Source organism: Echiichthys vipera (assembly GCF_963691815.1).
Source record: "Echiichthys vipera genome assembly, chromosome: 13".
NCBI lineage: Eukaryota > Metazoa > Chordata > Actinopteri > Perciformes > Trachinidae > Echiichthys > Echiichthys vipera.
In genome coordinates, this window is record NC_139838.1 from 1,099,658 (window position 1) to 1,127,480 (window position 27,823).

At 44.4% G+C, this 27,823-nt stretch overlaps 1 protein-coding gene and 1 long non-coding RNA gene across 2 annotated transcripts in view; both read right to left on the reverse strand.

Annotated features, from left to right (window-relative positions):
- The window catches only part of LOC310955344 (uncharacterized protein), a 28,363-nt gene extending 10,343 nt beyond the window's left edge, over nt 1-18,020 (reverse strand). Inside the window, exons 1-6 of the mRNA XM_083925158.1 lie at nt 18,005-18,020; nt 17,821-17,877; nt 15,798-15,935; nt 13,277-13,324; nt 12,958-13,071; nt 1,955-2,044 (exon numbers count right to left, since the gene is read on the reverse strand). Of these exons, the coding sequence (XP_083781284.1) occupies nt 1,955-2,044; nt 12,958-13,071; nt 13,277-13,324; nt 15,798-15,872 (327 nt within the window). The 5' untranslated portion in view covers nt 15,873-15,935; nt 17,821-17,877; nt 18,005-18,020. The remainder of the gene's footprint in view (nt 1-1,954; nt 2,045-12,957; nt 13,072-13,276; nt 13,325-15,797; nt 15,936-17,820; nt 17,878-18,004) is intronic.
- Nucleotides 18,021-18,029: 9 nt separating this feature from the next.
- LOC310955345 lies at nt 18,030-21,821 on the reverse strand. Its single transcript, XR_014593443.1, has 3 exons — nt 21,707-21,821; nt 18,399-18,501; nt 18,030-18,118 (listed from the first exon to the last, which is right to left on the reverse strand). It is a non-coding gene; the product is annotated as an uncharacterized lncRNA (long non-coding RNA).
- Nucleotides 21,822-27,823: the final 6,002 nt, after the last annotated feature.

A 27,823-nucleotide genomic window follows, 5' to 3' on the forward strand; every position in this document is an offset into this window, starting at 1 on the left:
GGGATTTGCCAGTCACTCCTTAAGCAAGGCCTATGGCACACTGGGCATAACAGGTGCCAACCGAAGGAGAGATATAGGCAACAATGTGGAAGCAGCAGAGCGAGTCCAGATGGCTCTGGCTGAAGAGGGGAGAGCAGTGGGGGCAGTAGAGTGCCACTCGGACACAGGCCGGGGTCTGATCAGCCTTGGTTGGGTCGCCTGGAGGAGGGTGTCTGTTGTAAGACCCGTAACACCCAGAGATCCCAGGAAACAACACTGATGATGTGTCCAAGGTTGTGCATCAGTAGATGTTTCTGTCAACTATTAAGGATTTTGGCAGATGAACTGTAGAGGATGCTATTGCAGTAGTTTATTCTGGATGTGGCGAATGTGTGAATCCAAGTTTCATCAGCAGAAAAGGTGAGTGATGAGCAGAGACGGGCATTGTTTTTAAAGGTAGAAAAAGGCAGTTCTGGTGGTGTGATTTACGTGTTTCAGTGCTGTGTTGTGGGCGGAATCCAGATTGAAATGGTGGTTGTGGTAAGGTGGGATTTTAGTTGAGCAGCGACAACACGTTCCAGTATTTTTGACAGAAAGGGGAGATTTGAGATGGGATGTAAGTTGGACACAATGACAGAGCTGAGACCTGGTTTCTTGAGGATGGGGGTGACAGCAGCAAGTTTGAGGGAAGTGGGGACACAGCCAGAGACGAGGGAGGAATTTATGACTTTGACGATTAGATATTTTGAAACAACGACTGGAAGGAGTTGCATATGTCCACTGTGAAAGCTGTAGAGATGTTGTCTGCGGGTTGAGAAGTTTATTGATTGTAGAAAAAAGAGTCTTGGGGTTGTTGGAGCCAGAGTGTATGAGGTGTGGTAAGTGGACCGGGCTGTGTCGAGAGCAGTTTTGTATAAGTGGAGATGGTCAATGTATGTGATCTGTTTTACTGTAGTCTTTCCAGTTGTCATTTGCAGGATTCAATTTGATGGAGTTCGGGAGTGTACTAGGGAGCTGAGTGTGTCAAGGTGACTGTTTTGGGTTTAGTGGGAGCCAGCAGATTGAGACAGGAGAAGAGAGTGTTGTTGTAATAGTCAGCAAGGTTGATGGGGAGGTGGATACTGCACGAGTGAAAGAGGCTGAGAGGGCTGATGGGTTGATGGACTTGATGTTTCTGAATGAGATTTTGCATTTTTCTTTTGGGGTCAGAGATGTGGAGGTTGATGCTAGAGAGATGGTTTAATGTGAGTCCAGTGGAACAGACCAGATCGAGGATGTGACCATGGGAGTGAGTGGGGACGTTGATTTGCTGTGTGACAGGTCCAGGAATTCAGTAGCAGGTTTGCAGTTGGTGTCGTTGATGTGAAAATTAATATATGATATGGCGCAGAGCTGGGTGAGAAGATCTGTGAAGTCAGAGAAAGGTGGAATTTGGTTTGGGAGGGCGGTAAATAATGGCAGTGACAAGGGGAGTAGGACCAGAGAGTTTGAGGGCAAGATGTTCAATGGACAGGGCACCCGGGGTGGAGATGGTGGTGATTTTAATGTCCTTTCTGTGGATGGCAGCAAAACCACCTCCCCGCCTTTCAAGGCTAGGTTTGTCAGTGTAGGTCAGGGGTGGGGAACCCTGCTCCTGGAGGGCCACTGTCCTGCATGTTTTAGGTTTCTCCCTGCTCCAACACACCTGAGTCTAATGATTATAAAACCCCTGACAAGCTTCGGCTGCTTGATAACGAGCACCGGCTCAAGAACCAAACTGTGTACATGATAGCCCAAATATATGGCACCATAGATACGCACCAAGTCATTCTTGATCTTCTCACTTTAGCACAGTGTCTCAGCAACATATAAAAACCAAATGAGGCAACTGAGGAAATAACTTCAGTTGGGTGAAATCTACCTGCTGAAAGGCAGCACTCTGCACCTGCATAAAATATCAAAAATAGGGCCTTAACAAAGACTGGTTTTGTGGTACCTGAGAAGGCATGGCTGCAGCTGGAGCTGCCTGAACAGCTGGAACAGGTGGGGGGCGCGTCTGTGGATAGACAGGTCTCTGACTTGGAGCCTGCAAGGACACACACACACACACACACACACAAACACACACACACACACACACACACACACACACACACACACACACACACACACACACACACACACACACACACACACACACACACACACACACACACACACACACATTAAAAAGGTTTTATGTTTGGTCACTAGTAGTTTCATCTTAGCTCCCAGCCAAACTACAGTATCTATGGAGTCATTTATTCTCGCGTGTTTTTTTTCGGTTTGAACACATTTTTTACTGATTTCACATTCAGATTTGTCATTCTCTCCTTTAAACTCTGCCCTCGCACTCAAATAGTTTCTTCCTGCTCAAACTGTATACTTTTGGGCATATATATTATTGCTCACACTTAGATATGTTGTTGCTCGCATAGATTTCCTGCTCCCAGCTTCAGCTCTTCTCCTTACCCTCACACTGATTCTGTGCGCTCTCCAGTTTTCTGCTTGCGGATTGATTGATTTTTCGTGTCACAACCTTATCAAAAGTCCTCAACCAATAGGATTCCAGGTGTAGTATTGACCAATTAAATGATCGATTTCTCCTTACAGGTGCCTTCAGTTACTTCTAAGGTCCTGAGGCGTATAAGTGTTGGTAGTTTTAGTTGGTTTTGTTCAAAATTGCCAAGATGTATCTTTAAGATTTATTGTTGTTGGAAGGTTTAGCTAAACTAACGTCAGCCTATACTTGTTGCCATAGGTACGGTACACATTCAGGTAACATTAGTGGGCTGAAGGAATATCAACAGTGTAATAAAATAAATAAAATAAAAAGGAAAAGAAAGAGGAAAACACATTAAAACGTATAGCAAAAATAATTAACGTAATTCAAGAAAGAGAAAGACAACAAAAAATAAATAAATAAGGGGGGGGGGGGTGTCTCTCATTCCAGCACTAGGAAGTGTCCTCAGCATCATCAGGAATAACAGTGATTCGTTTACTAATAAAAGTCAGCAGTGGGTCCCAGGTTTTGTGGAATGCCTCCAAAGATCCCCTCTGTGAAAACCTTCAACCTCTCCAACCGGAACCACTGTAAAATTTCACGGATCCAACTATTATGAGTCGGTGGAGAAACACGTTTCCATTTAAGTAAAATGTTATGTCTGGCGAGCAGGGTGGTAAAGGCAACGACACGTTGTGTAGTAATGGGCAGATTTTTAGATGGATGAAGCCCAAAAAGAGCAGTCAGGGGATTGGGTTCCAAATTCTCTGTTAAAAGCCTTTTTGAGGGTTTGAAATATATCGGATCGAAATTCAGCAAGCCTCGGGCACGTCCAGAACATGTGTGCATGGTCGGCTGGGGACTGCCTACAACGGTTCCAAGTGTCACTGTGGCTAGGGTGTCTCATCTCATCTCATCTTCAACCGCTTATCCGGGGTCGGGTCGCGGGGGCAGCAGTTTTAGCAGGGGACCCCAAACTTCCCTTTCCCGGGCCACATTAACGAGCTCTAACTGGGGGATCCAGAGGCGTTCCCAGGCCAGTGTGGAGATAATCTCTCCACCTAGTCCTTGGTCTTCCCTGAAGCCTCCTCCCTGCTGGACGTGCCTGGAACACCTCCCTAAGGAGGCGCCCAGGGGGCATCCTTACTAGATGCCCGAAACACCTCAACTGGCTCCTTTCAACGCAAAGGAGCAACGGCTCTACTCCGAGTTCCTCACGGATGGCTGAACTTCTCATCCTATCTCTAAGGGAGACTCCAGGCACCCTCCTGAGAAAATCCATTTCGGCCGCTTGTACCTCGTTCTTTCAGTCATGACCCAGCTTTCATGACCATAGGTGAGGGTAGGAACGAAGATTGACCGGTAGATCGAGAGCTTTGCCTTCCGGCTCGGCTCTCTTTTCATCACAACGGTGCAGTAGAGCGACTGCAACACCACCCCCCGCTGCTCCGATTCTCCGGCTAAACTCACGCTCCATTATCCCCTCACACGTGAACATGATCCCGAGGTACTTGAACTGCTTCACTTGGGGTAAGGACTCATTCCCTACCTGGAGTAAGCAATCCACCGGTTTCCTGCTGAGAGCCATTGCCTCAGATTTAGAGGTGCTGATTCTCATCCCAGTCGTTTCACACTCGGCTGCAAACCGATCCAGTGAGTGTTGAAGGTCACTGACCACATCATCTGCAAAAAGCAGAGACCAGATCCTCAGCCCACCGAACTGCCACCCCTTCCCACCGACTACGCCTTGATATCCTGTCCATGAAAATCCCAAACAGGATTGGTGACAAAGCGCACCCCTGGCGGAGGCCAAACCCCACCAGGAACGAATCTGACTTACTGCCGAGGATCCGGACACAGCTCTCGCTCTGGGTGTACAGAGATTGGATGGCCCACAGAAGTGACCCCCTCACCCCATACTCCCGCAGCACCTCCCATATTATCTCCTGAGGGACCCGGTCATATGCCTTCTCTAGACCCACAAAACACATGTAGACTGGATGGGCATACTCCCAGGCCCCCTCCAGGATCCTTGCGAGAGTGAAGAGCTGGTCCGTTGTTCCATGTCCAGGACGAAATGTTGGAATTGCTTTTGGGTAAAATGTCTCATTTGAAGGTACCAGAAAAAGTGGCTATTAGGCAGGCTGTATTTGTCTGAAATAAATGCAAAGGACGCAAAAACCCCTTCGTCATACAGGGCCTTAAGAGTTTTGAAGCCCTTATCTGACCATATGCGGAATGCAGGGTCGGTGCAGGAAGGGAGAAACACATGATTATTCAAAACTGGGGCAAGGACCGAAGCCCTTTGCAAGCCGTACTGCTTCCTGAACTGGATCTAAATTTTAATGGAATTAACGACAACCGGATTGGATGAGACCTTGTGGGCAGTTATGGGGAGCTGTGAGCAAATTGTTAAGTGCAAAGAGCAGGAGGAAGATGCTATCTCAGTATGAGCCCATGGCAGGCAGGCGTCTGCCACTTCACCGGGGAGCCAATATAAAAGGTTATTAATGTTGCAAGCCCAGAAGTAGTGGCGGAAACTAGGGAGTGCTAGTCCACCTTCAGGTTTAGGGAGTTGAAGAATATATTTTTTGATACGAGCTGGTTTATTTTGCCAGATAAAGGCATTAAGTTGTTGGTCCAGGTTAGTGAAGAATGATTTGTTAAGACAAATTGGGAGGTGTTGAAAAAGGTACAGAAACATTGGTAAAATGACAATGTTAAGATTAACCCTGCCGGCAAAGGACAGGGGGAAGCCTTCCCATCTAGACAAGTCTGACTTGCATTTATCCAATAGTGGCTGGAAGTTCTTTTGAAAAAGGTCACTGAAGGAGCTAGTGATAAACACCCCCAAATACTTGAACCCCTCGCCAGCTGTTTTAAAGGGGAATATGGATTGTGGGAGTGATCTCGCCAAGTTGCTGACAAAGAATTACTCACTTTCTTGAATATTCAATTTATACCCCGATAGGTGTCCAAACTGATTAAGGATGGAATAAGGAGGTTGTGGGGTTTGAAATAAATAAGAGAGGGTCATCGGCATATAAGGAGAGTTTGTGGACTAGGCCAAAACGAGTGATACCTTCAAACTCATTCTGGGATTTAAGCCAAATGGCTAACGGCTCGATGGCTATGTTGAACAACAAGGGTTAGAGAGGGAAAACATGCTGAACGGACGCCGTTAGTGTTTACAAATGCAGAGGGGGTTGTATACAGAAGCTTAACCCAAGCAATAAAACTAGAATCAAAGCCAAATTTCACCAAAATATAAAATAGGAAGCCCCACTCTACCCGGTCGAAGGCTTTCTCCGCATCTAGTGCCACTACGACCTCCGAGTGTCCGATTCATGTGAGAATATGATGTTGAGCAGCCTTCTGGTGTTGAATAATGGATGTCTCCCCAATATGAAGCCTGTCTGGTCTTGTGAAATTATCAATGACATCACACTTTGGAGGCGGAGGGTGAGGACCTTAGCAAGAATCTTACAATCTATGTTTAAAAGTGAGACCGGTCTGTAGCTGCCACATGAAGTAGGATCTCTGTCTCTCTTCAGTAGCAATGAAATAGTTGCCTCATACAAGGTCGCTGGCAGTCTGCCTTCATCAAAGGAGTCGTTAAACATTCTCACAAGGATGGGAGCCAATAGTGTTGAGTATGCCTTAAAGAACTCGACTGTAAAACCGTCGGGAGCAGGAGATTTCCTGTTCTGCATAGTCTTGATTGCTTCATGCACCTCCAATAGAGCGATGGGTCTACTGAGCTCTATAGCGATGTAAAAATCAAAATCTGAGGGTATGTTAAGCAGTCTAAGGGGTTGGGGGTCGCTGCAGTAATTGGGTTGCATTCAAAAGTATAAAATGCGGTGTAAAAATCTGAAAAAGACTTGTTGATCATCACTGGGTCAGAAGTGTGGCTACCGTCTGGTAGCTAAATTTTAGAGTTCAGTCTGGAAGCACTAGCTGCGCAGGCCTGCTGCGACAGGAGTCTCCCTGCCTTATCTCCCTGCTCAAAAAAGTTTTGTTCAGATTGTTGTAGCTGTCTCTCCACTAGCCCTTTCTTATATAGAGGGGGGATGGAGAGATGGAGTAAGTTCCATCGAGTTTTACTAGTTCCTCCGCAATTTCCACAAGCCTAGCCCGTTCCTACCTTCTCATTCGGGAAATATAAGATATAACTTGTCCTCATACAGTAGCTATAGGTGCTTCCCATAGAGTGCCGCTGCTGACATCAGGGGTGCCATTAAACTCTATGTAAGAAATTTGAGTCGCAACAAAATCTTTAAACTTACTATCCGACAATAAGTGTGAGCTGAACCGCCACGGTGAACGTGGAATTGTATCTCGTGGAAAACTAATGTCAACTGTGGTAGGAACGTGGTCAGAAGTGACTTTTGGATGATATTCACATGCATTCACGCAGTCGAGGAGGTTGTTATCGATTGAGAAGAAATCAATTCGGGAGAATGTGTGGAGTACATGGGAAAAAAAGGAGAAAGCTTTCCCATGGGGGTTTCTAAACCTCCAGGGATCAGAAATGCCCAACTGTGATGCATATTTTTTTTTACTGTGTGTGCTGATTTGGATAGCCTAACCTGTGTAGGAGAAGATTTGTCAAGAGTCACATCCTGCACCAAGTTGAAGTCTCAGCGTTTGGGATTTTGGAGAATAGCCTTGTAAAAAACTGTTCATTGTCCCAGGTGGGTGCATAAACCGAAACTAAGACCACTGGTGTGTTCTGGAGTGTGCAAGAGACTATGACATAGCGGCCTTCAGTATCTAGGATTACATTTGTTGGCTCAAACAGGACTATTTTATGAATGGAGATAGCTGCCCCTCTAACTTTATCTGTACATTTTGAGTGGAATAGGTGTCCTCAAAGCAATTTCAGTCAAAAGCAACTGAAGACGTTTCACCTCTCATCCAAGAGGCTTCATCACTTCATGTACGCATCTGACCAGGCTGGGACTGGTCCAACTAGCTGATGTGAGATCCAGGTATTTAACCTCTCACAAGGCCGATGATGTCACTAAAACCCTTTGTGCTCCAAGTGCCAACGACTGTCATTAGAGTGGCAGTCGTTGGTGGGAAGTTGGTTTCGACTTCGTTAGTGCTCTATTGAGTCTAAACGACGGTCGTTGGAGTCACAGGAGGCCTTCTGTGAACAGTTGTTCTTTGAGTTTAGATTGTTTGATCTCCTGCGAAGGGATGAAAGGGCAGCATTGTAAATTGGAGATAAGTGGTGTCTCAGACCTCCTCCTCTGTTTAGCGATGGTTTCTCTACTTTTACATAGATGGCTTCTTTTACTCCTCTTTCAAACCCTCTGTCCTCTCTGTCCAGGATTTGGACATTGTTGTCATCAAAGGAGTGGCCTTTCTCCTTGAGGTGTAAGTGGACAGCGGAGTCCAGGCCTAAGGAGTTAGCTCTCCTGTGTTGGGCCTTGCATTTATGCAGTAGTTGTTTTGTTTCTCCAATGTAAAGATCTTTGCATTCCTTGTTGCATTGGACAGCATAAACCAGATTGCTTTTGTGGGTGTGCGGTGTTCTGTCCTTGGGATGTACTAGTCTCTGTCTGACTGTGTTACCGGGTTTGAAATACACAGGGATGCAGTGTTTGTTGAAGATCCTCCTGAGTTTCTCTGATACCCCAGCCACATACGGAATGACTACGCTGTTTCTCTTGTTTTCTTTTTCTTTCTCAACCACTTTTGTTTTCTTTCTGGAAGCAGCTGCCGTTTTCACAAAGGTCCAGCTGGGGTAGCCACAAGTTGTGAGGGCGCCTCTCAGGTGCTTGCGTTCTTACCCCTGGGCCTGTGAGCTGGTGGCTACGTTATCAGCTCTATGCTGCAGTGTTCTGATAACTCCAAGCTTGGGTTCCAAAGGGTGGTGAGAGTCAAACAGTAGATATTGATCTGTGTGTGGGTTTTCTGTATACCCCAATGTGGGGGCTCCTGTCGTAGTCCATATGGACATCACAGTCTAAGAAAGGCAAACTATTGTCCTTGACATCTTCTCTGGTGAACTTGATTTTTCTGTCCACAGAGTTTATATGTTCAGAAAAAGTTTGCACCTCTTTGGATTTGATTTTAACCCATGTGTCGTCCACATATCTGAACCAATGACTGGGGGTTACTCCTTTGAAGGAGTTCAAAGCCTTGTCCTCTACCTCCTCCATGTACAGATTTGCCACAATAGGGGATACTGGTGAACCCATGGCACAGCCATGTTTCTGTCTGTAAAAAATGCCAATAAACTGGAAATATGTGGTATTCAGGCACAACTCCAGAAGGAGTTGTCCTGCGTGAGCCGCTCTCTTACTGTGGCCAAAGCCTCCATGGTTGGAATACAGGTGAACAAAGAAGTCACGTCGTAGGACACCATGGTTTCATCTGGATCCATTTTTAGGTCTCCGACATTGTTCACAAATTCTATGGAGTTTTGGATGTGGCGTGGGGTGTTGCCCACCAGTGGTGCCAGAATATGGCAACATGCTTAGCAATGTTGTAAGTGACCGAGTTTATGCTGCTGACAATGGGCCTGAGCGGGGCCCCTTCTTTATGGATTTTTGGGAGTCCATATAATCAGGGGGTTGACTCCTGGGGGTAAAGCCTGTAATACTGTGGTTTGCTAATGACTCCTTCTTTTTGTAGTTGCTGTAGACACTCTTTAACCTTCTTTTTGGTTAAGTCGCTGGTAGGGTCTCGTTTCAGAGTTTCATAAGTGTTAGAGTCACTGAGTAGTGCAGAGATCTTTGCCTGATAATCAGTTGTATTGAGAATAACTGTGCATCTACCCTTGTCTGCTGGAAGGTGGAATAGGTGGCTCATCGACACCCTCTTAATATGTGAGGTGTCGGCTCTTTTGAGATGTGTTTCCTGCAGAAACATCACATCCCCCTGAAGTTGCTGCAACTGTGTCAGTGGACTGGACCTTACCTATTTTGATCACTTTGTTCATTCCCTTAGTATTCCAGGAGATCAGACGCACTCCAGTACCTGTCTTTACAGCATTAGCCATAGGAACCATAACAATAAGTAAGAATGACACTGCATGACCTTAAAGTAATCTGTAGTAGTGGAGGAAGAGAGTGGGGAGGGAGGGTAAAAAAAACAAAAAACAAAACAAAAAAACAAAACAAAAAAAAGGCCCAAACGCCCATGAAGTAGAACAAAAACAACATACAGGACATTTAACAGGACAGTAACAATGTGACCAATCTGAGGGCTACTCCCATAGAAAAAACACATTCTGAGCTCTCTAGCTCGAACTAACCACTAAACTGAGCTTCCCCCCTAATCAAACAGTGTTTGACCCCTTAAAGTCACATGAGAATAATAGTAAAGAATAAAACATAGAAATAGTATTAATAATAATGCCAGAACAGACATTAAAGTAGTCAGCAGAGGGTGCCAAGATGTCATGGGGCAGACAGGCCATGAGGGTATTTTTCTACCTCAGCTCAGATGAATAGGATGCATTTATAAAACCCTCCGTGTTGTATAGTTTAATGACCACAGGCAGGAAAGATTTCCTGTGGCGCTCTGTGGAGCATTTAGGTGCGAGGAGTCTTCTGCTGAAGGTGCTCCTCTGCTGGGCCATTATGTCATAGTGAGGGTGGGAGACATTGTCCAAGATAGACTGGAGGGCATGCTCCTCTCTGCCGCGGCCGTCAGGGTATCCAGCTCCTCCCCCACTACATCACCAGTCCTCCTGATAATTTTTTTCCAGTCTGGCCACAACAGACTCGTAATACATCCTCAGTATCGTCCGGTAGATGTTAGAGGACCTCAGCCTCCTCAGGAAAAAGAGGCGACTTTGGCCTTTTTTGTAGACAGCCTCTGCTTTTCTAGTCCAGTTCAACTTATTATTGAAGTACACCCCCAGTTACTTATACTCCTCTACAGTGTCCACAGGGACCCCATGGATGGAAAAAGGGCTCACTGGTGTTTTCACCCTCTTTTGATCCACTACAAGATCCTTTGTTTTAGTCACATTGCGCTGCAGATGATTCAGCTCACTCCAAGTGACAAAGTTGCCCACAACAGTCCTGTATTGACTTTCATCCCCCTTTTCGATGCAGCCAACTATTGCACAGTCATCAGAAAACTTCTGAAGGTGGCAGGACTCAGTGTAGTAGTTGAAGTCTGAGGTGAAGAGGCTGACGAGAAAGGGAGAGAGGACAGTCCCCTTTGGGGCCCCAGTGTTGCTGACCACCCTGTCAGACTCACAGTTCTGTAGACGTACATACTGTGGTCTGCCCATCAGGTAATCCACAATCCAGGACACAATGGGGCCTCCACCTGCATCACAGCCATCTTCTCATCCAGTAGAGCCGGACGGATGGTGTTGAATGCACTGGAGAAGTCAAAGAAAAGGACTCTCACAGTGCTCGCAGGTTTGTCCAAAAGACTGTACCTCTGAACTCTTTTCAGCAAGTAGAGGATGCAGTCCTCAACTCCCAGGCGGGGCTGGTAAGCGAACTGTAGTGGATCTGTGAAGGGCCTGACCATAGGCCTTAGCTGCTCCAGGACGAGTCTCTCCATGGTCTTAATGATGTGGGACATCAGGGCCACCAGTCTGAAAAAAAACTGTCCTCAAGTCTATTAGTCCGAACATTTAGAGACCTGAAACGTCTGCCATTGGGCAATAATTCAAAGTGTTGGTGACCTGGATGGGACGAATCCCTTAGGATGTTTTTAGCCCTACTAAGATAGCGAGAGCTGTACAGTTCTTCCAGGGTGGGGAGTGAGCAAACAACGATCTTTTGGGCTGTGTTAACAACCTTTTGGAGTCCGATTGTTATTCCTGAGAATTCTCAGGAAGTACAGTCTCTGTTGTGCTTTCTTGATTGTGGTTGTGGTGTTAATGTTCCAAGTTAAGTCCTCCAGTATCCCTTACCCTTTCCACCTGTTTTCCCCCTGTTGAATAGGGGTTGAGTGTCTGTTTTGGCTTTCCTCCTGAAGTCTATGACCAGCTCCTTGGTCTTGGAGGTGTTCAGTACAAGGTTATTGACTGAACACCACATTGACAGCTGCTCCACCTCGTCCGGGTTAGCCAACTCAACTTCCCCAGAGATGAGCCCTACAACTGTGGTATCATCAGCAAACTTGATGATGGCGTTGCTGGAGTGTGCGGGGGTGCAGTCAATGCGTGTAGTGGGTGTAGAATAAGGGGCTCAGGACACAGCCCTGAGGCGAGCCGATGTTTAGGCTAAGGGCTGTGCAGATGTGGGGGCCTACCTTCACCCTCTGGGAGCGGTCCGACAGGAAGTCCTTGATCCAAGGCTGTTGGGGAGTTTGATGTTAAATGCTGAGCTGAAGTCCACAAATAGGAGCCGCACATAGCTCCCCTGTTGCTCCAGTTGGGACAAAGCAGCATGGAGAGCTGTGGCGATAGCATCCTCTGTGCACCTGTTGGTTCTGTAGGCAAACTGGTGAGGGTGAAACCTGGGTGGGAGATTTGAAATAATGTGTGTACATAACAGTTTCTAGAAGCATTTTATGATGACTTGGGTAACTGATGGAAGTCTTTTTTGGTATTGGAATGACGGTTGAGGACTTGAGACAGGGAGTGACGGCACCCTGGGACAGTGATTGGTTAACAATGGTGGTAAAAAACTCAGACCGCTGGTCTGCACAGTCCTGGAGCACCTGTCCCGAGATGCCGTCCAGAAGCACCTTCAGGCCATGTTTTAACAGGTCTGGTTGTGGTAGAAGCACTTTTCCAGATGTCGGGTTTGCAGAGGTAGGGATGTACAGAACAACGGTGAGCACGTGGGATCTCTTTAGGCAGACAGTATGGATAGAGTCCAACGGCCAGCAGTTCAACATCAGGGCTACAGAGCTGTTCTTTAACGGTGATATGACCAGGATTACACCATCTGCTGTTTACTAGAACGGCAAGCCCCCCTCCTTTCCGCTTACCGCTCTCTGTGCAGTCCCGGTCAGCCCGTATGGTGTGGAAGCCATTCACAGAGACGTTCTGGTCCATAATGTCCCTGTGCAGCCATTCCTCCGTGAAACACAGCAGGCCACTGGCCACTTTAGCACATTTTGGCTCCTAGAGGGCACTTAAGCAAGTATTTTGGCTACTAAAGGGTACTTAAGCATGTGTTTTTGCCCCCATGAGGACACTTTAGCATTCGTTTTGGCCTCCTAGAGGGCACTTTAAGATGTGTTTTGGAACCCATGAAGGTCTACTGTCTCCCAGGGGGCACTTTAGCGCATGTTTTGGCTGCTAGAGGGCACTTAAGCTAATGTTTTGGCTGCCATGAGGACACTTTAGCACGCGATTTGGCCACTTTAGTACATCTTTAGCATGCATTTTAGCTCCTACTGGGCAATTTAGCACATCTGGTTTTGGCATCACCTGGGTCACCTAAACATCTGCTGAACTGCGCTATTTACCACTATATGATTTCATTGCTTTAGCACTGCATTATTTGGGTATCAGAGCTCACCTGGGTTCCACCAGCAGCAAGGACACTGAGTCCAAACAGCATGGCAGTGATGCAGATCAACAACTCCAGCACCAGGAAGATGACCAGGGTCCCCAGGATCCCATCAATCAACAGCTAGCCAGAGAAATCCAAGAGCAGAAGGTGAGAAGACAGGAAGAGTATGTCAATTGAAACAAAGTATTTCTTGCTCTGACACTGATTATTCTATCAAAACAGAAATGTAAAACACTCAGGACATTTTGTCTATCACTACATGCAGACAAGACAGCATAAGCTATCTGACCAAAGTATTGTGTTGTAACAGTAGTCAATCACTTACTTTACACTTTTGCTCGATCAGCCCGGTGCATTTCCTGAAACAATGTTGCTGCAGTGGACAGTAAAAACAGAGAAACAAGGAGTCTGCTTTTTCACAACATGTAGTGTCAATTATGAAATCATGTGATTCTGCTGAGGCATCAATGATGGCTCTGTGGATGCTACAAACTGATTCTACCTCCTCTTCTGCACGACAAAAATATCCATGCATGTGGTACTTGATTCAATTAAAGACTGTTATATCTGTTTTTCTGTGAAATCTGTAAAGAGAATATATTTCTCCTGTACTATCCTCTTTGCACTGGCTACCTGTTAAATCTAGAATACAATTTAAAATCCTTCTCCTTACCTACAAAGCTCTTATTGGTCAGGCTCCGTCGTATCTTAAAGAGTTCATAGTACCATATTACCCAACTAGATCATTGCACTCTGAGAATGCAGGGCTACTTGTCGTTCCTAGAGTCTCCAAAAGTAAAATGGGGGGCAGAGCCTTCCGCTACCGAGCTCCTCTCCTGTTGAACCAACTCCCAAGTGTTGTTCTGGAGGCTGACACCATCCCCATATTTAAGAGTAAACTTAAAACTTTACTCTTTGATAAAGCTTATAGTTAGGGCTGACAAGCCCTTCATTATGCTGCTATAGACCTAGTCTCTCAGGGGATACTACTGTTCCTGATGCTCTGAGCTTCTATCCTCTCCGTCTGTATCATTCATGTCTCATGCATGTTACAAATTTAACTTCTTCCCCGGTGTTCTTTGTGCTTTGTAGTCTTGCATGTCTCTGCTGATCGTGGTGGTGCATGATGCTTCCTGCTGCTATTATTACTATTTCTCATATATCCTATCATTAGTTTGATAAATTATAAAATTTGTTGCAATAAAAACATCATCAGTAATATATCTCATTGAATCACAGCTGTTATTACCACTACTCATTATTGATCATATTTATCACCATAATAATTATCATTGTCATATTCTATCACCTTAGCTGTACTTGTTTCTGCTATTCTCCTATTTTGTCTGCCATAACGTATAAGTCATATTCACATTACTATAGATATTATTATATTTACTGTTACTTTTATAGTTGCTTGCATCTCTGGTCTCTCTGTCTTTGTGTCAGCCTTTGTCTCTCTCTGTCCATCTGTCTGTCTTTTCTCTCTCCTTTTCTTCCTTCCCTACTGCTCAAGACAGATGTCCGTCGTCCAGAGAGCTGGGTCTGTTCGGCGTTCCTGCCTGTTAAAGGGAAGGTTTTTGTTGCCACTCTGGACTTGAGGGATTGTTGGGTCTTTTGTAAATCATAAATAAGTCATAGAATGTGGTCTTTTCCTACTCTATATTACAAGTGTCCTGAGATAACGTTTGTTATGATTTGGCACTGTAAATAAGATTCAATTGTATTGAATTAATGGCATTTTTCTAGAAATACTCTGTACTGCTATAATTGTGGTGAAAGATCAACTGGATACAAAACAAAATCTAACTGTAAATTATCATTTTCTTTGTGTCTATGACATCTTCAACATGTTGAAATGTTTCAAAAATTCACAAAGCACCACATCTTACCACTAGGAGTCCTAGCAAAGAGTTTCACTCTTAGTGTATGAACCAGTCCTAATGTCCTCCATAAACCCTGAAACCTCAGGGACTCAACTGACATCACCTAGAAAGTGGGGTATGGTATAGGAATGGGACAGCACTTTGCGGTGACATATCATGGTGCCTTGACATCGACAAAACATAAACAATTGTGGGTTTGGGAGTTGATATTTTACATTTTATACTTTCTTCATGAACAGGGAAATTCAGGCACTGACTGTCTGATTTGAACGCCAGCATCTAAGCTAAGCTCTTTAGGAACTGCCATTGTTGTTTTAAATGAGTGGTCGCCTATTGTTTCGTCGTCCAAGTTTTAATCTGTTTTCATGTGCTAATTGTTTATTTGTATTAATATATTGCAAATATATGTAAAAAACAACATTAGAGTATTTTTAACATTAAAATTGCTTGTCATTTCTCGTTCTGTATAACCAAATAAAACAATTTCAAATGTTGGATGACTCATCCTGCACTTAAATTAATACAATCAAATGAGACTTTAGGCAACTAGTTACAGCGCGATATAAAACTGTACTTCGCCTTTTGTTGGTCGACCATCGCCTCATAGTCATGGTTGTAGTAGCAGAGCAATATGGAGAGAGATGGAAAGAGATGTTCCCCTCCATTGACATTTTCCTTTGTTAGGGAATATATTTGTGTCCTGCAAACATTGTTTCAGTCTTGCACCAGGCAAGACTCGCATCTTCCAAAGATAAAGAATACAGAGAACAGACAGACCACCGGCTAATTCATTTCAATAACAATGTTCATCTAAGCTCATCTTGCAGATGTAATTCAGCCATGTGCTGTGGATTGTCAGAAAAGCTTTGTTACAGTAGTGGCTCTTTTGCCACAGATTATTTTATGATCATTAAAACCTTAACAATTCATATGATGCTCTGGCCTCTGTGTGTATGATACCACGGCATGTAGCTCTAGTCTTCGGCAGTGTTCACAGTGGTACGAGTCCTGGCGGTAGGGTAGGTGTTTGGACATCAGACCCAGAGCAGCAGTGGCAAATGCAGCACTGATGAGGTGCAGCACCAGGACACATTTTACCTGCCAATGATAACAGAAGTGCTCATGTACAATAAGGTAATCACACAAAACCTACAGTCAGCACATAAAAGCACATTGTTTCGGTACTGCATCATGCCTACATGCACATTTGCCTGTGAAAAGGCCTCCACTGGTCTTTGTTTATTATTTAAGATTGACTTAAAGTAGCTTGAAATACTGGGAAAAAGCGGGCTTGGATTGACTCCACACCGCTCTCACAAACTGTTCATCAATACGTGAAATACTGATGTTTTTCATAGCTACATGGACTAACATGGACTCACGGCCAGAATGTCTATCAAAACAGACAGGATGGTACAGTTCATAGTTAAAGTCAAATTCCGGTGTAAAATCATCCAATGGTCTTTGTCGACACTTGCACACATCAAATAAGCCATCGAGACAGTTTTCTGGTAGAGTAGCTAACAGCCGGACGTGGCTAACACTGATTAGCTCGGGGCAGTACGTTGAAGGCTTTCAAACGTCTTTTTTAACCACTAATACTGCTCAAAATAACAGCAAACCCCTGCAGCAGCATGAGAAGAGTCCCTACACAGAAAACGAAGCACCATTGGGCTCCTTCCTTTTGGATTAACTTTGGTAATCCACTTGAATGGACTTTACTATGAGAGGAGCTGGTATCGAGGCCAGTAGGTAAGTCTTTCACAAACACTTTCAATAAACTCCGGGTTCACTAACTACATAGTTGGTGCTTCTTTTTCTGTGCAAGGACTCTTATCATGCTATTGCAGAGGTTTGGTGTTATTTTGAGCAGTATTAGTGGTTAAAAAAGCTGTTTTAATGCCTTCACCGTGCTACCCCGAGCTAATCAGTGTTAGCCACGACCGGCTGTTAGCGACTCTCCGGGATTTCTCCGTTAATAGTTTATACACGACAAAAATTGTCTCGATATTTGCCGAAAAAGACCCTGGAATGACTTTACGCCAGAATTTGACTTTAAGTTTATGTGGAGGAACTGAAGACATGCTATGCTCTCATCAAAGCCACCAATTAATCTAAACAATTCTAAGAATCTACGAGTGAAATTCCATATTTGTACATGTGCATTTACAAATCCAATTAGTAAATGAAAGTGACTTTGATAAGAGAATGCAGTAAAACCATTTGGGCGATGCTCAGCCTGAGTGCGTCAGGTGGTGGTCCAAATTAAAACAAAGTTAATATTTAAGTTATATATATATATATATATATATATATATATATATATATATATATATATATATATATTATAATATTTAATTGATTTAAAGTTATCTGTCTCTAATAATGTCCTTCCTTTCATGCACCAGTTGCAAGAAGTAAAAGCTGTTGTTGTTTGCACCTCTTACTATCAGCCATGGTTATTCTAGTCTGATTCTATGGTACTACTTATCTAATCAAAATAAAATGATCAATCAGTGACCCTGTGTAAACGTATGCTTTTAGAATATATTACATTGATTTGTATTTGCAGCTATTTTGTTACTGTTCACACCCGTAAAAACTGTTAAAATATTCTTACAGTAAATGATAGTGCAGTCTTGTATTTGTACCTTATCATATCATTTAGTTGCTAGCTGTTGTTGTAGCTACTAAACAGTAAATTCATGATCACTTTAGTGTAGGGCATCAGTATAATATGTTAGGGTCTGACATCCAGGTTAGGAGGAAGAGTAAGTGGGATATTCAGGACACAGACACACACACACACACACATACACACACACACACACACACCACTATTACTGCCGGCTTACCAAGTGTGTGAGAAGCTAGAGGCCTATGTGTTATAGTGTGTTGTAGGGTGGATGATTAGATTATGACTGAATGAGTCGAGTCTAGCTGATTGTGTGTGTACAACAGTGATATGTTTCAGTATACTCACCCAGAACAGAGTAGGTTTCCTCCCACTGTGGACCAACACTGAACCCGACAAGGTCACCTGGGGGGGGGGGGGGGGGGGGGGGGTTTACATTAAAGCTTACTTTGACAAAGCATTTGGATACTGAAGTCCATTGAAGCCCATACTTTATATACCAAAATGTTCCATTCAGTGGCCTCTAACTGACCTGTATGACCACAATCAGGAATAGGGCCACATCCCCCGTAAAGTGGACTTCATGGATCTGGAGCACCGAGGCACTCAGACAGAGAATCAAAGCCCCAATAACGATCTGGATTGCCTGAGGCGGGCGGGTAAAGAACAGGAAGAGGTGATCAGCATATTGAGTCTTACAGATGCATTCAAAATACGGCAAATAGTAACAAAGCTCTCTTTTGGGAAAATGCACTGGAATAGCTCTTTAAATCAGATTTCGAAAAACCAAGCCAATACTTCCTCTTTTTTCTGGGTTAGACTCCTTGAAAACATTATTAATATTATTAATTACTATAATTATTATTATAGTAGACATCTGATATTACACATGATTTAGTTTACAAACTCGGAATGCTCCTGCTCACCCCTAGAGTCTTGGGCTCCATCTTGAGGTGGGACTGCAGCTGGCCTGGGGAGAGTGTTCCCACTGCAGGCATCGGGTCTTTTTCATTAAGAGCCATTCTGCTGCTGATAGAGAAAAAGAAATGATTAAGTCAAAGAGCATAAGTATAGCTAAATAACAGTACGAGCTCCATTGTATTTTACTCACAGATTAGTCTTGTAACTTGCGGCAGAGAAAATTTGGAGACAGTTGCCCAAGCGACCGCACCAATCAGTGTTGGTTTTGAGGCAGCTCAAAGTGTGATGCAACAAGAATCTCTGGGATCCTTCTGTTTAATATGGATCGGGCTCCGGAAATTGGGCCTTTGTTCCATAAATTCACGTTACACAAACGGAAAATATCCTTTACCCACATGTTGTTTACTTTCTGAGCTTTGCCCCAATGCTGTTAGCACGTGATATGCTTTATTGATCAAATTGGTTGATTTGGCCCGTATGTTGGTGATAGACAGATGATTTATCCAATCAGCAACCAGTATGTCCGCCCCTTCCCAAAAGAACTCCAAACCAGAGTTCCCAGTTGGATATGCTGAGACAATGAGAATCAATTCATCTGGCAGAGTCTGGTTAAAATAACAGAGAGGATGGTTAAAAGGTTTGGGAATACATTTAGGTAAATATACTGTAACTAACCCAGACTATCTTGTAACATTTGACTCCTTGAGTTTGAGACTAAACCATGCATTTTCTGTTTGTTTTAAAGAAATAACAGCTAGGCTACAGGGGTGTGCCATATATGTGGTCTACGATAGTATCTAAATTGTTCTTTTTCACGATGTGTGATATCACAATATCAAGTATGTCCCTCATTTTGCAAAAAACTAACAAAACACACCTTTTTGAGAGGCCACGCATTCACTGCTTGATAAAGCCTAGTAAGACAAGACTACTGCCGCTGTTGCCAGGTTGGACTTTTATAAGCCAAAAGATTTGGGCGGTTTTGTCAGGGTTTTGTGTCTGGCTTGGAAATGTAATCTCAATTCGGCAGCCCTGACTGCAGCACGTGTGCATCGAGAACACATACCATGTTCACGCTTCACAACAACAAACCAAGCTAATCTAGCTGCATGTATGGCTGAAGTTAAAAATGAGTGAACAAACAGCACCAGAAAGTGAATGTGACAAACTGCTGGCAGTGGACATCTACATACCATCTAATCTAACCATTCACACCACATCCTCACACCCATGCGCAGCACGGGGAGCAATCCGGGGTTCAGTGTCTTGCCCAAGGACACTTCGACATGTGGACCAGGGGAGGTGGGGGAAACTGCCCCTCTGCCACTGAGCCACAGTCGACCCATTTGAAGAACATTTGACAGTCAGCAGTCGACCGCGACAAGAAAACACCTTGGAGCAGTGGTTCTCAAACTTTGTACATGACGTACCACCTCAGAAAATATCAGGCTCTATTAAGTCCCACCACTAAGACACAATTAACTTACAGACAGGAAGGTTTATTCCTAATCAGGTTATTTATTGTTGTATGAAGGTGTAGCATCAGAACTGACATGTCAGTGTTTTCAAACCAATCATTACTCTCTTCCATCACAGTATAGCTTGTAATTCGGCTCTCTTAACATGCCTGAACTATTTCATCAAACATACCAAGAGGTGCCATTGATTTCCTACCTTCCAGTTACCTTGCATTCTTAAAATGTGGTTGAGACACTATAGGCAACCTATCACACTGGGGTTGCAAAGGGGCAGTACATTTTTGGTAAATTCCTGGAAACTTTCCAGAAACAAAAATATGACGGGAAATGCTAAACTTCAAAATTACATTTCAAGGATCCTAAAAGTTTAAGTATTATATTAATTGAGTAATTAATGTTTCCTTTTTTTTATTTTGGAGATTCTTTTGTGCACCACCAGAGAGAGCTTGAGTACCACCAGCGGTACAAGTACCACAGTTTGAGAACCAGTGCCTTAGAGAACAGCAGTTAAATGCCTCTCCACATTCTAATGTTCATTCCTTGTAGTTCAAATATGATGAGCATTGTTTACATTCATTTTAGGCTGAATATGTAGAATTTTCATTAAAATCTATATATTTAAAAAAAAAGAATACACCAGCGGGGCATTTTGAGGGGTACAAAATGAAAGTATTGCAACTCCATTGCACTGGGTGAAATGGACTGAGAGAAAGGAGAGAAATGCCATTAAAACGCACGCCCAAGAGAGAAATGCCATTAAAACGCACGCCCAAATGGCTATGTTTCTCCTTGATCGCTAACATCACTTTCATCTTTACTTAGCTGGAACGGCTAACGCTAACGCTAACTGTCAGCCAAACTCCCCTAATACTTGTTTTTATGGTGTGATTTGCCGGAGGGGATGAGTTCAAACAGGCTCAAACAGACTCCGCCCTCCTGTCTCCTCGGCAACGAACCTGGCAACCCAACGGGTGGAATTATTTTTGGTTGTTGCATCCACGATCTTGAGACACTAAATGGCGATGTTCTGCTCATTCTACATATTATACCTTTAAATTAAAATGCTCTCATGATTTTGTTGGTTGTTCAATATTTATGATATCAATCCTATAAGCCACTTTGACATGTTTCCGTATACTTCTTTGATCTCAATACTTGCACTGGTGAGTTCAGCGTTTTTGGATAGTACTTACAATAACTCAGTTTTAAGTTAATAAATAAGACCTGTTTTTTGTCAATATGATCATTCACATCTAATCATCTGGTACAATAGGCCTTTGATGCTTTTACAAACACATTTATGAGGGACAAAATGTCGTCAATTATCGTTATCAGCAAAATACCCCCCAAATAACATGAACACACTCTACTAGGCTACACCACTTAATAGCAGACACATCTTCATAACTCTTGTTTATGTCACATTTAGAATGCACTGGCTTAAAAGAACTCCGAGATACAGACAGAAATGTCAAAAATGTTGCAACTATCCCAGGTCTCCTCGATACGCAATCAAATCTACAACAGCCATAACTCATGTAGGACATGAGGTGCCCCTGACATGACTGGGGACAACTGCTTGTAAATGGGACAGTCCCGGATATTTCGGGACGTCTGAACAGTTCCGCAGTGGGATTTGGCGCATCTCCAGGAGCCGCCCTAACACAGGTCGGGCCGTTACGTGTAGAGTTCCTGGATCTTTTTTTTAGTAATTCGTCCTCCTTCTGAACTGTGTCCATACAGAATATTGTGATGCAACGGCACTTCGTCCTGTCCTTTCACCTGTCCCAGTTCCTCCTGCGGGACATAACACTGCGGTGAGCAGATGATCTTACCTCAGCCGTGTTCCAGCAGCTCCGTGTCTTCCTGTCCGCTCGGTAAAGGTGTCCAGCCGGCTGTACTGTCAGTGTCGTGTTGATGCTCTGCAGGCTGCAGCAGGGTGTGTTCAGGAGCTGGAGCAGCACTGCAGCACACTGATGCTGCGACTTGTTCTGCAGACTTGCTGTCTGATGCACGTCACATGCACGACTGCAGACAGAGCAGCCAGCAGGCTTGGCTCCTGTTACGAAGAAGACCGTAGGCTACTTTCACAGCTAACACTGAAGGATGTTGAGATGATGCTTTATTCATACAATTTGAGAGTCTCAGGTCACTGTGGGAGGACACACATTAAATACACACACACACACACACACACACACACACACACACACACACACACACACACACACACACACACACACACACGCCATGTGTTATTACGTAATGCATGCCCTTTCTGTTTACCATCATCGCAGGGGTGCAGATCCGTTGTCAGGATTGGGGAGGACACAGAAGTATTTTTTTTCTTTGCTGGTATGCAACTCATACCATCACAACGTTGTCGAGGCTCACCATAGGCTATTATTCATACTGCACATGAAATTATTTACTGTTCTTACCTTTCTTGTTTATTTGTCCTAAACAGCCAACAGAGTATCACTGCTTACTAAACTGTTATATTAGTAAATCATCCTTTGACTGAACTGTTATATTAGTTAATCATCATTTGACTGAACTGTTATATTAGTAAATCATCATTTTAACTGTTATATTAGTAAATCCTCATTTTACTGAACTTTTATATTAGTAAATCCTCATTTTACTGAACTGTTATATTAGTAAATCATCATTTTACTGAAATGTTATATTAGTAAATCATCATTTTACTGAACTGATATACTCGTAAATCATCATTTTACTGAACTGTTATATTCATTACTGATCATTTTACTGAACTCTTATATTAGTAAATCATCATTTTACTGAAATGTTATATTAGTAAATCATCATTTTACTGAACTGTTATATTAGTACATCATCATTTTACTGAACTGTTATATTAGTGAGTCATCATTTTAAGGGTCTACCCATTAATTTGCATAACTGTGGAGGAGAGCATAGATGGAATGTGGAGTCAGAAATATGTTTTTAAAACATTTGTTTCGCCATTTCAATCATTTCTGTTTAGATGTTGGTTCAATTTTTAATAATTTAGGGTATTTTTATTGGGGGTAGAATTCATGTTTTTCAGAAATTGGGGGGGACACCCCTCCATTCAGAATGTGTAAACTAAATCATGTGCAATATATATATATATATATATATATATATATATATATATATATATATATATATATATACAGTTGAAACCAGAAGTTTACATACACAGTGCAAAAAGACTGTCTGAAGTTAAGCCAGACTAAACCGCTCCTGTTTCAGGTCAGTTAGGAATTATCAAAATTATTTTCTTTTTGCTAAATGCCACAATAATGAGAGAGAGTATATTTTGTATAATTTTTTATTACTTTCTTCAAGGTCAAAAGTTTACATACATTTCCTTAGTATTTAGTAGCATTCCCCTCGAACTGCATAACTTGGGTCAAACGTTTTGGGTAACCTTCCACAAGCTTCTGACAGTACTCTGCTGGAATTCTAGGATTCAGATCAGGGCTTTGTGATGGCCACTCCAAGACATTGATTTTGTTGTCCTCAAGCCACTTTTGAACTATTTTGGCAGTGTGCTTAGGGTCATTGTCCATTTGGAAGACCCATTTGTGGCCAAGTTTTAACTTCCTGGCTGATGTCTTGAGATGTTGCCTTAATTCAATTCAATTGAATTAAATTTTATTTATAGTGCCAAATAATAACGAAAGTTATCTCAGGACACTTTACAGAGTAGGTATAGTCAAAATGGTCAAAAATCACGGATTTATTCTGAAACAAGCATGCGTAAACTAGTGATGCAGGTGAGTTGACAGGAAAACGGTTAGCTCAAGCTTAGACATTGTTGCGAATAAGCAAAACATTTGAGCCGAGTTCTGCATAGTTCCTCCTCAGTGGGGCGGTGACGTCATATCACGTTCTGCACCGCGAGTTTCACACACACGCACACACACACACACACACACACGGAGAGGCACCCCCCTGCCCTGGTGGAGGGGATGGGTTGAGCCCGTTGTGGGCCGGTGCAGGCCACCTCACCCCTGCTAGTGATAGTATATATGACTAATAGCTATAATAGTAGAAGGAAGCGTCATGCAGGACCACGGCAGCAGGCACCACCACGATCAGCAGAGACCTGCGAGACGACAAAGCACAAACAACTCCGGGGAAGAAGTTAGTTAGTTGAATTAGTAACATGCATTGATGAGACATGAATGATACAGACAGAGAGGAGAGAAGGTCAGACTATCAGGAAAAGTATTATCCCCCGGCAGTGTGACAGAGTGCAACAGACATTGTGGTTAAGCGTAGGTAAATACAATATACAACAATACGCACTGTGCAGTTTAGCAGCAGATTGAAATGAAATAAGTACAAACTAAATAAGTGAGAAGGAGCGATAAGTTATAAGTGTTAAAAATGTAGCAGCATTTCCTACAGAACTAAGTGACAGTATGGCACAGTGGAGTGTAGCAGCATTTCATACTGAAGTAAGTTAGTTAAAGTAAAGTACAGTGAAGTGTAGCAGCCTTTCTTACTGAAGTAAGTTACAGTGAGTTACAGTAAACCACAGTGAAATGTAGCAGCATGTCCTAAAGCACAGTAAGTGTAGCAGCAGATAGTTACAGTACCACAAAATAAAGTGAAGTAGTGGTGGTATAAAGTGACAGTGTAAGTGTAGCAGCATTTCTTACTGAAGTAAGTGACAGTACAACTGAATAAAGTGGTGCAGTGATGATATAAAGTGACAAAGTGACATTTTTCAGGATACAGTGTCTCCACTGTTTCTTACCTGACCAGGGGGAGATGAATTATAAAGTTTGATGGCCGCCGGAAGAAAAGACTTCTTCCGGCGTTCAGTATTACACCGGGGGAGAATGAGTCTGTGGCTGAAGGTGCTTCTGCTGGAAGTCAGCAGATGGTGGAGAGGGTGAGAGTTGTTGTCCAGGATGCTGTGCAGTTTAGACAGCATCCGCCTCTCAGACACCGCCACCAAAGAGTCCAGTTCGACCCCCAGGACGGAGCCAGCCTTACTGATGATCTTACCGATCCTCTTGGCGCTCTGCCCTCAGTCTGCTGCCCCAGCACACAACAGCAAAGAAGATGGCACTGGCTACCACCGACTGATAGAACATCCTCAGCATGGTGTTACATACATTGAATGACTGGAGCCTCCTCAGGAAATAGAGACGACTCTGGCCCTTCTTGTAAACAGCCTCAGTGTTCTTGGACCAGTCCAGTTTGTTGTCCAGGTATACTCCAAGGTATTTGTAATCCTGGACAACATCCACAGTCACGCCGTTGATGGAGTTGGGTGTGGGGGCAGATTTACTCCTGCAGAAATCCACCACTAGCTCCTTAGTCTTGGTGGCGTTTATAACCAGGTGATTAGCTGCACACTAGTCGACAAAGGAGTCCACAACGCCCCTGTATTCCTCCTCCTTTCCCTCACTGACACAGCCAACATTTGCAGAATCGTCAGCAAACTTCTGCAGGACTCAGAGAGGAACTGAAAGTCTGAGGTGTACAGGGTGAACAGAAATGGGGAAAGAACAGTTCCCTGTGGAGCTCCAGTGCTGCTGACCACAGTGTCAGACACTCCGTCCTGCAGTCTGACATACTGTGGTCGACCCGTCAAGTAATCTGTAATCCAGGAAACCAGGGGAGGGTCCACCTGCATCACCGTCAGCTTACGTCCCAGCAGAGCAGGCCGGATGGTATTGAACGCACTGGAGAAGTCCATGAACAAGATTCTCAATGTGGTTCCCGGTCTGTCCAGGTGGGCGAAGGCACGGTTGAGCAGGAAGATGATAGCGTCCTTCACACCTAGTCTCGGCTGGTAGGCAAACTGTAGCGGGTCCAGTGATGAGCTGACCAGGGGCCGGGAAGTGACAGGACCAGCCTCTCCAGGGACTTCATCAGGTGCGATGTCAGCGGCACCGGTCTGTAGTCTTCGGAGGTGCTGGGACGCACCTTCTTTGGTACTGGTACCAGGCAGGATGTCTTCCACAGCACAGGGACCTTCTCTAGACTCAGGCTGAGGTTATAGATGTACTGCAGGACTCCACACAGCTGGATCGCACATGTTTTGAGGACCCTCGGGCTGCCACCGTCGGGACCTGCTGCCTTGCCTGGGCGGAGTCTGCACAGCTCCTTCCTCACCTGCTCTGCAGTGAAGGTCTGTCTGCTGTGTGTGTTGGTGGGGGTGGAGAGAGGTGATGGCGGGGGGAGGGGACAGGTAGGGCAAAATCAGGAAGGAATTGAGGGGGAGGTGTCAGCAGGGTTGGAGGTTTGGAGGTGGATGGTTGTGGAGGAGCCATGGGGGGGGTGGTCCAGAGCCCTTTCATCAAATCTGTTGAAGAACAGATTCAGCTCATTGGCACGTTCAGTACCACCTCCTACTGTCTGGCTACCAGATGGTTTATAACCAGTGATGCTCTTCATGCCGCTCCACACGTCCTTTAAATTGTTCTGCTGGAGTTTGTGCTCCAGCTTCCTCCTGTAGGTGTCTTTGCCCTGTTGGATCCTCTTCTTAAGCTCCCTCTGGACCTGCCTCATCTGCTCTCTGTCCCCTTCTCTGAAGACCCTCTTCTTCGCATTCAGCAGGACCTTGATGTCTCTGGTGACCCACGGCTTGTTATTTGGGAACCAGCGTACAGTCACTGTAGGAACAACGCTGTCCACATAGAAATTGATGTATCCTGTTATGCAGTCCGTGAGATCATCAAGGTCCTCTCCTTGTGAATTACAGAGCAAATCCCAGTCTGTGAGTTCAAAGCAACCCTGTAAAGCTTCATCAGTCTCCTGTGACCATCTCCTCACAGTCCTGGTGGTCACAGGAAGCCGCTGGACTTGGGGCTTATACAGCGGCTGCAGGTGGATGAGGTTGTGGTCTGATCTTCCAAGCGGAGGATGGGCAGTGGAGCTGTAAGCCTCCTTAACGTTAGTATACAGCAGGTCCAGTGTCTTGTTTTCCCTGGTGGGACAGTCCACAAACTGCTTGAAAGTGGGCAGTGTTGCAGCCAGAGTGATGTGGTTGAAGTCCCGAGATGCGTCTGGGTGCCATGTCTGAAGGCCCACGACGACGGTGTGGATGACGTCACTCGCGCGCGCCGCGTTTGCAGTCGCGGAATGTAAACAACCAGGAAGATCACCTGTGAAAACTCCCTCAGCAGGTAGTAAGGCCGAAGACTCACGGCAAGCAGCTCAAGGTCCGGGCTACACACATGCTCTTTTACAGTAACGTGTCCAGGATGACACCACTTGTTGTTAATAAGAATAGCAAGTCCCCCACCTTTTCTCTTGCCACTCTCACGGTGACTCCTGTCCGCCCGAACAGTCTGAAAGCCTTCCACAGTTACGTTAGAGTCCGGGATGTCCTCGTGGAGCCATGTCTCTGTGAAACACAGCACACTGCTCACACGATACATCCACTGAGTCTTCACCAGGCCCGCCAGCTCGTCCATCTTACAGTACCGAATCAGGTTCCGTAGGTCCGAGCCCCGGTGTTTGGCATACCTGAGTTCTGGTCTGTAGACTGGGTCGTCTGCGCAGTTGGATCAGCGGGGATTGTCTGCTCCTGTCCTGGCTTGGATTCAGCTCTTCAAGTGGCTGCAGCTCTGCACGTGGCTTTTGTTTAGTGGTCAAAGAAGTTCTGACCGGTTCTGTGGGACTAGTGTTGCGAGTTCGATGCAATTTGCCTGCCAGACAAAAAAGCAAAGACAGCACGAGGGGTTTTACTATACTTATAGAAGATAAAAACGTAGGGTAGAAAACTTATAAAGTTGCGCGATAAAAATAGATTAATAAACAAAAATATTTTAATGAGAAAACAAAATATAAAGTAACGTCTCTTGCGAACTTTGGGACAACAAAGTTGAACAAAAAAAAAAACAATAGAAAACAAAACGCAGGAAGCGCAGAAGAGGGGGAGAATCGACTCTTTATTTCCCTGGAGGAGCAAGAAA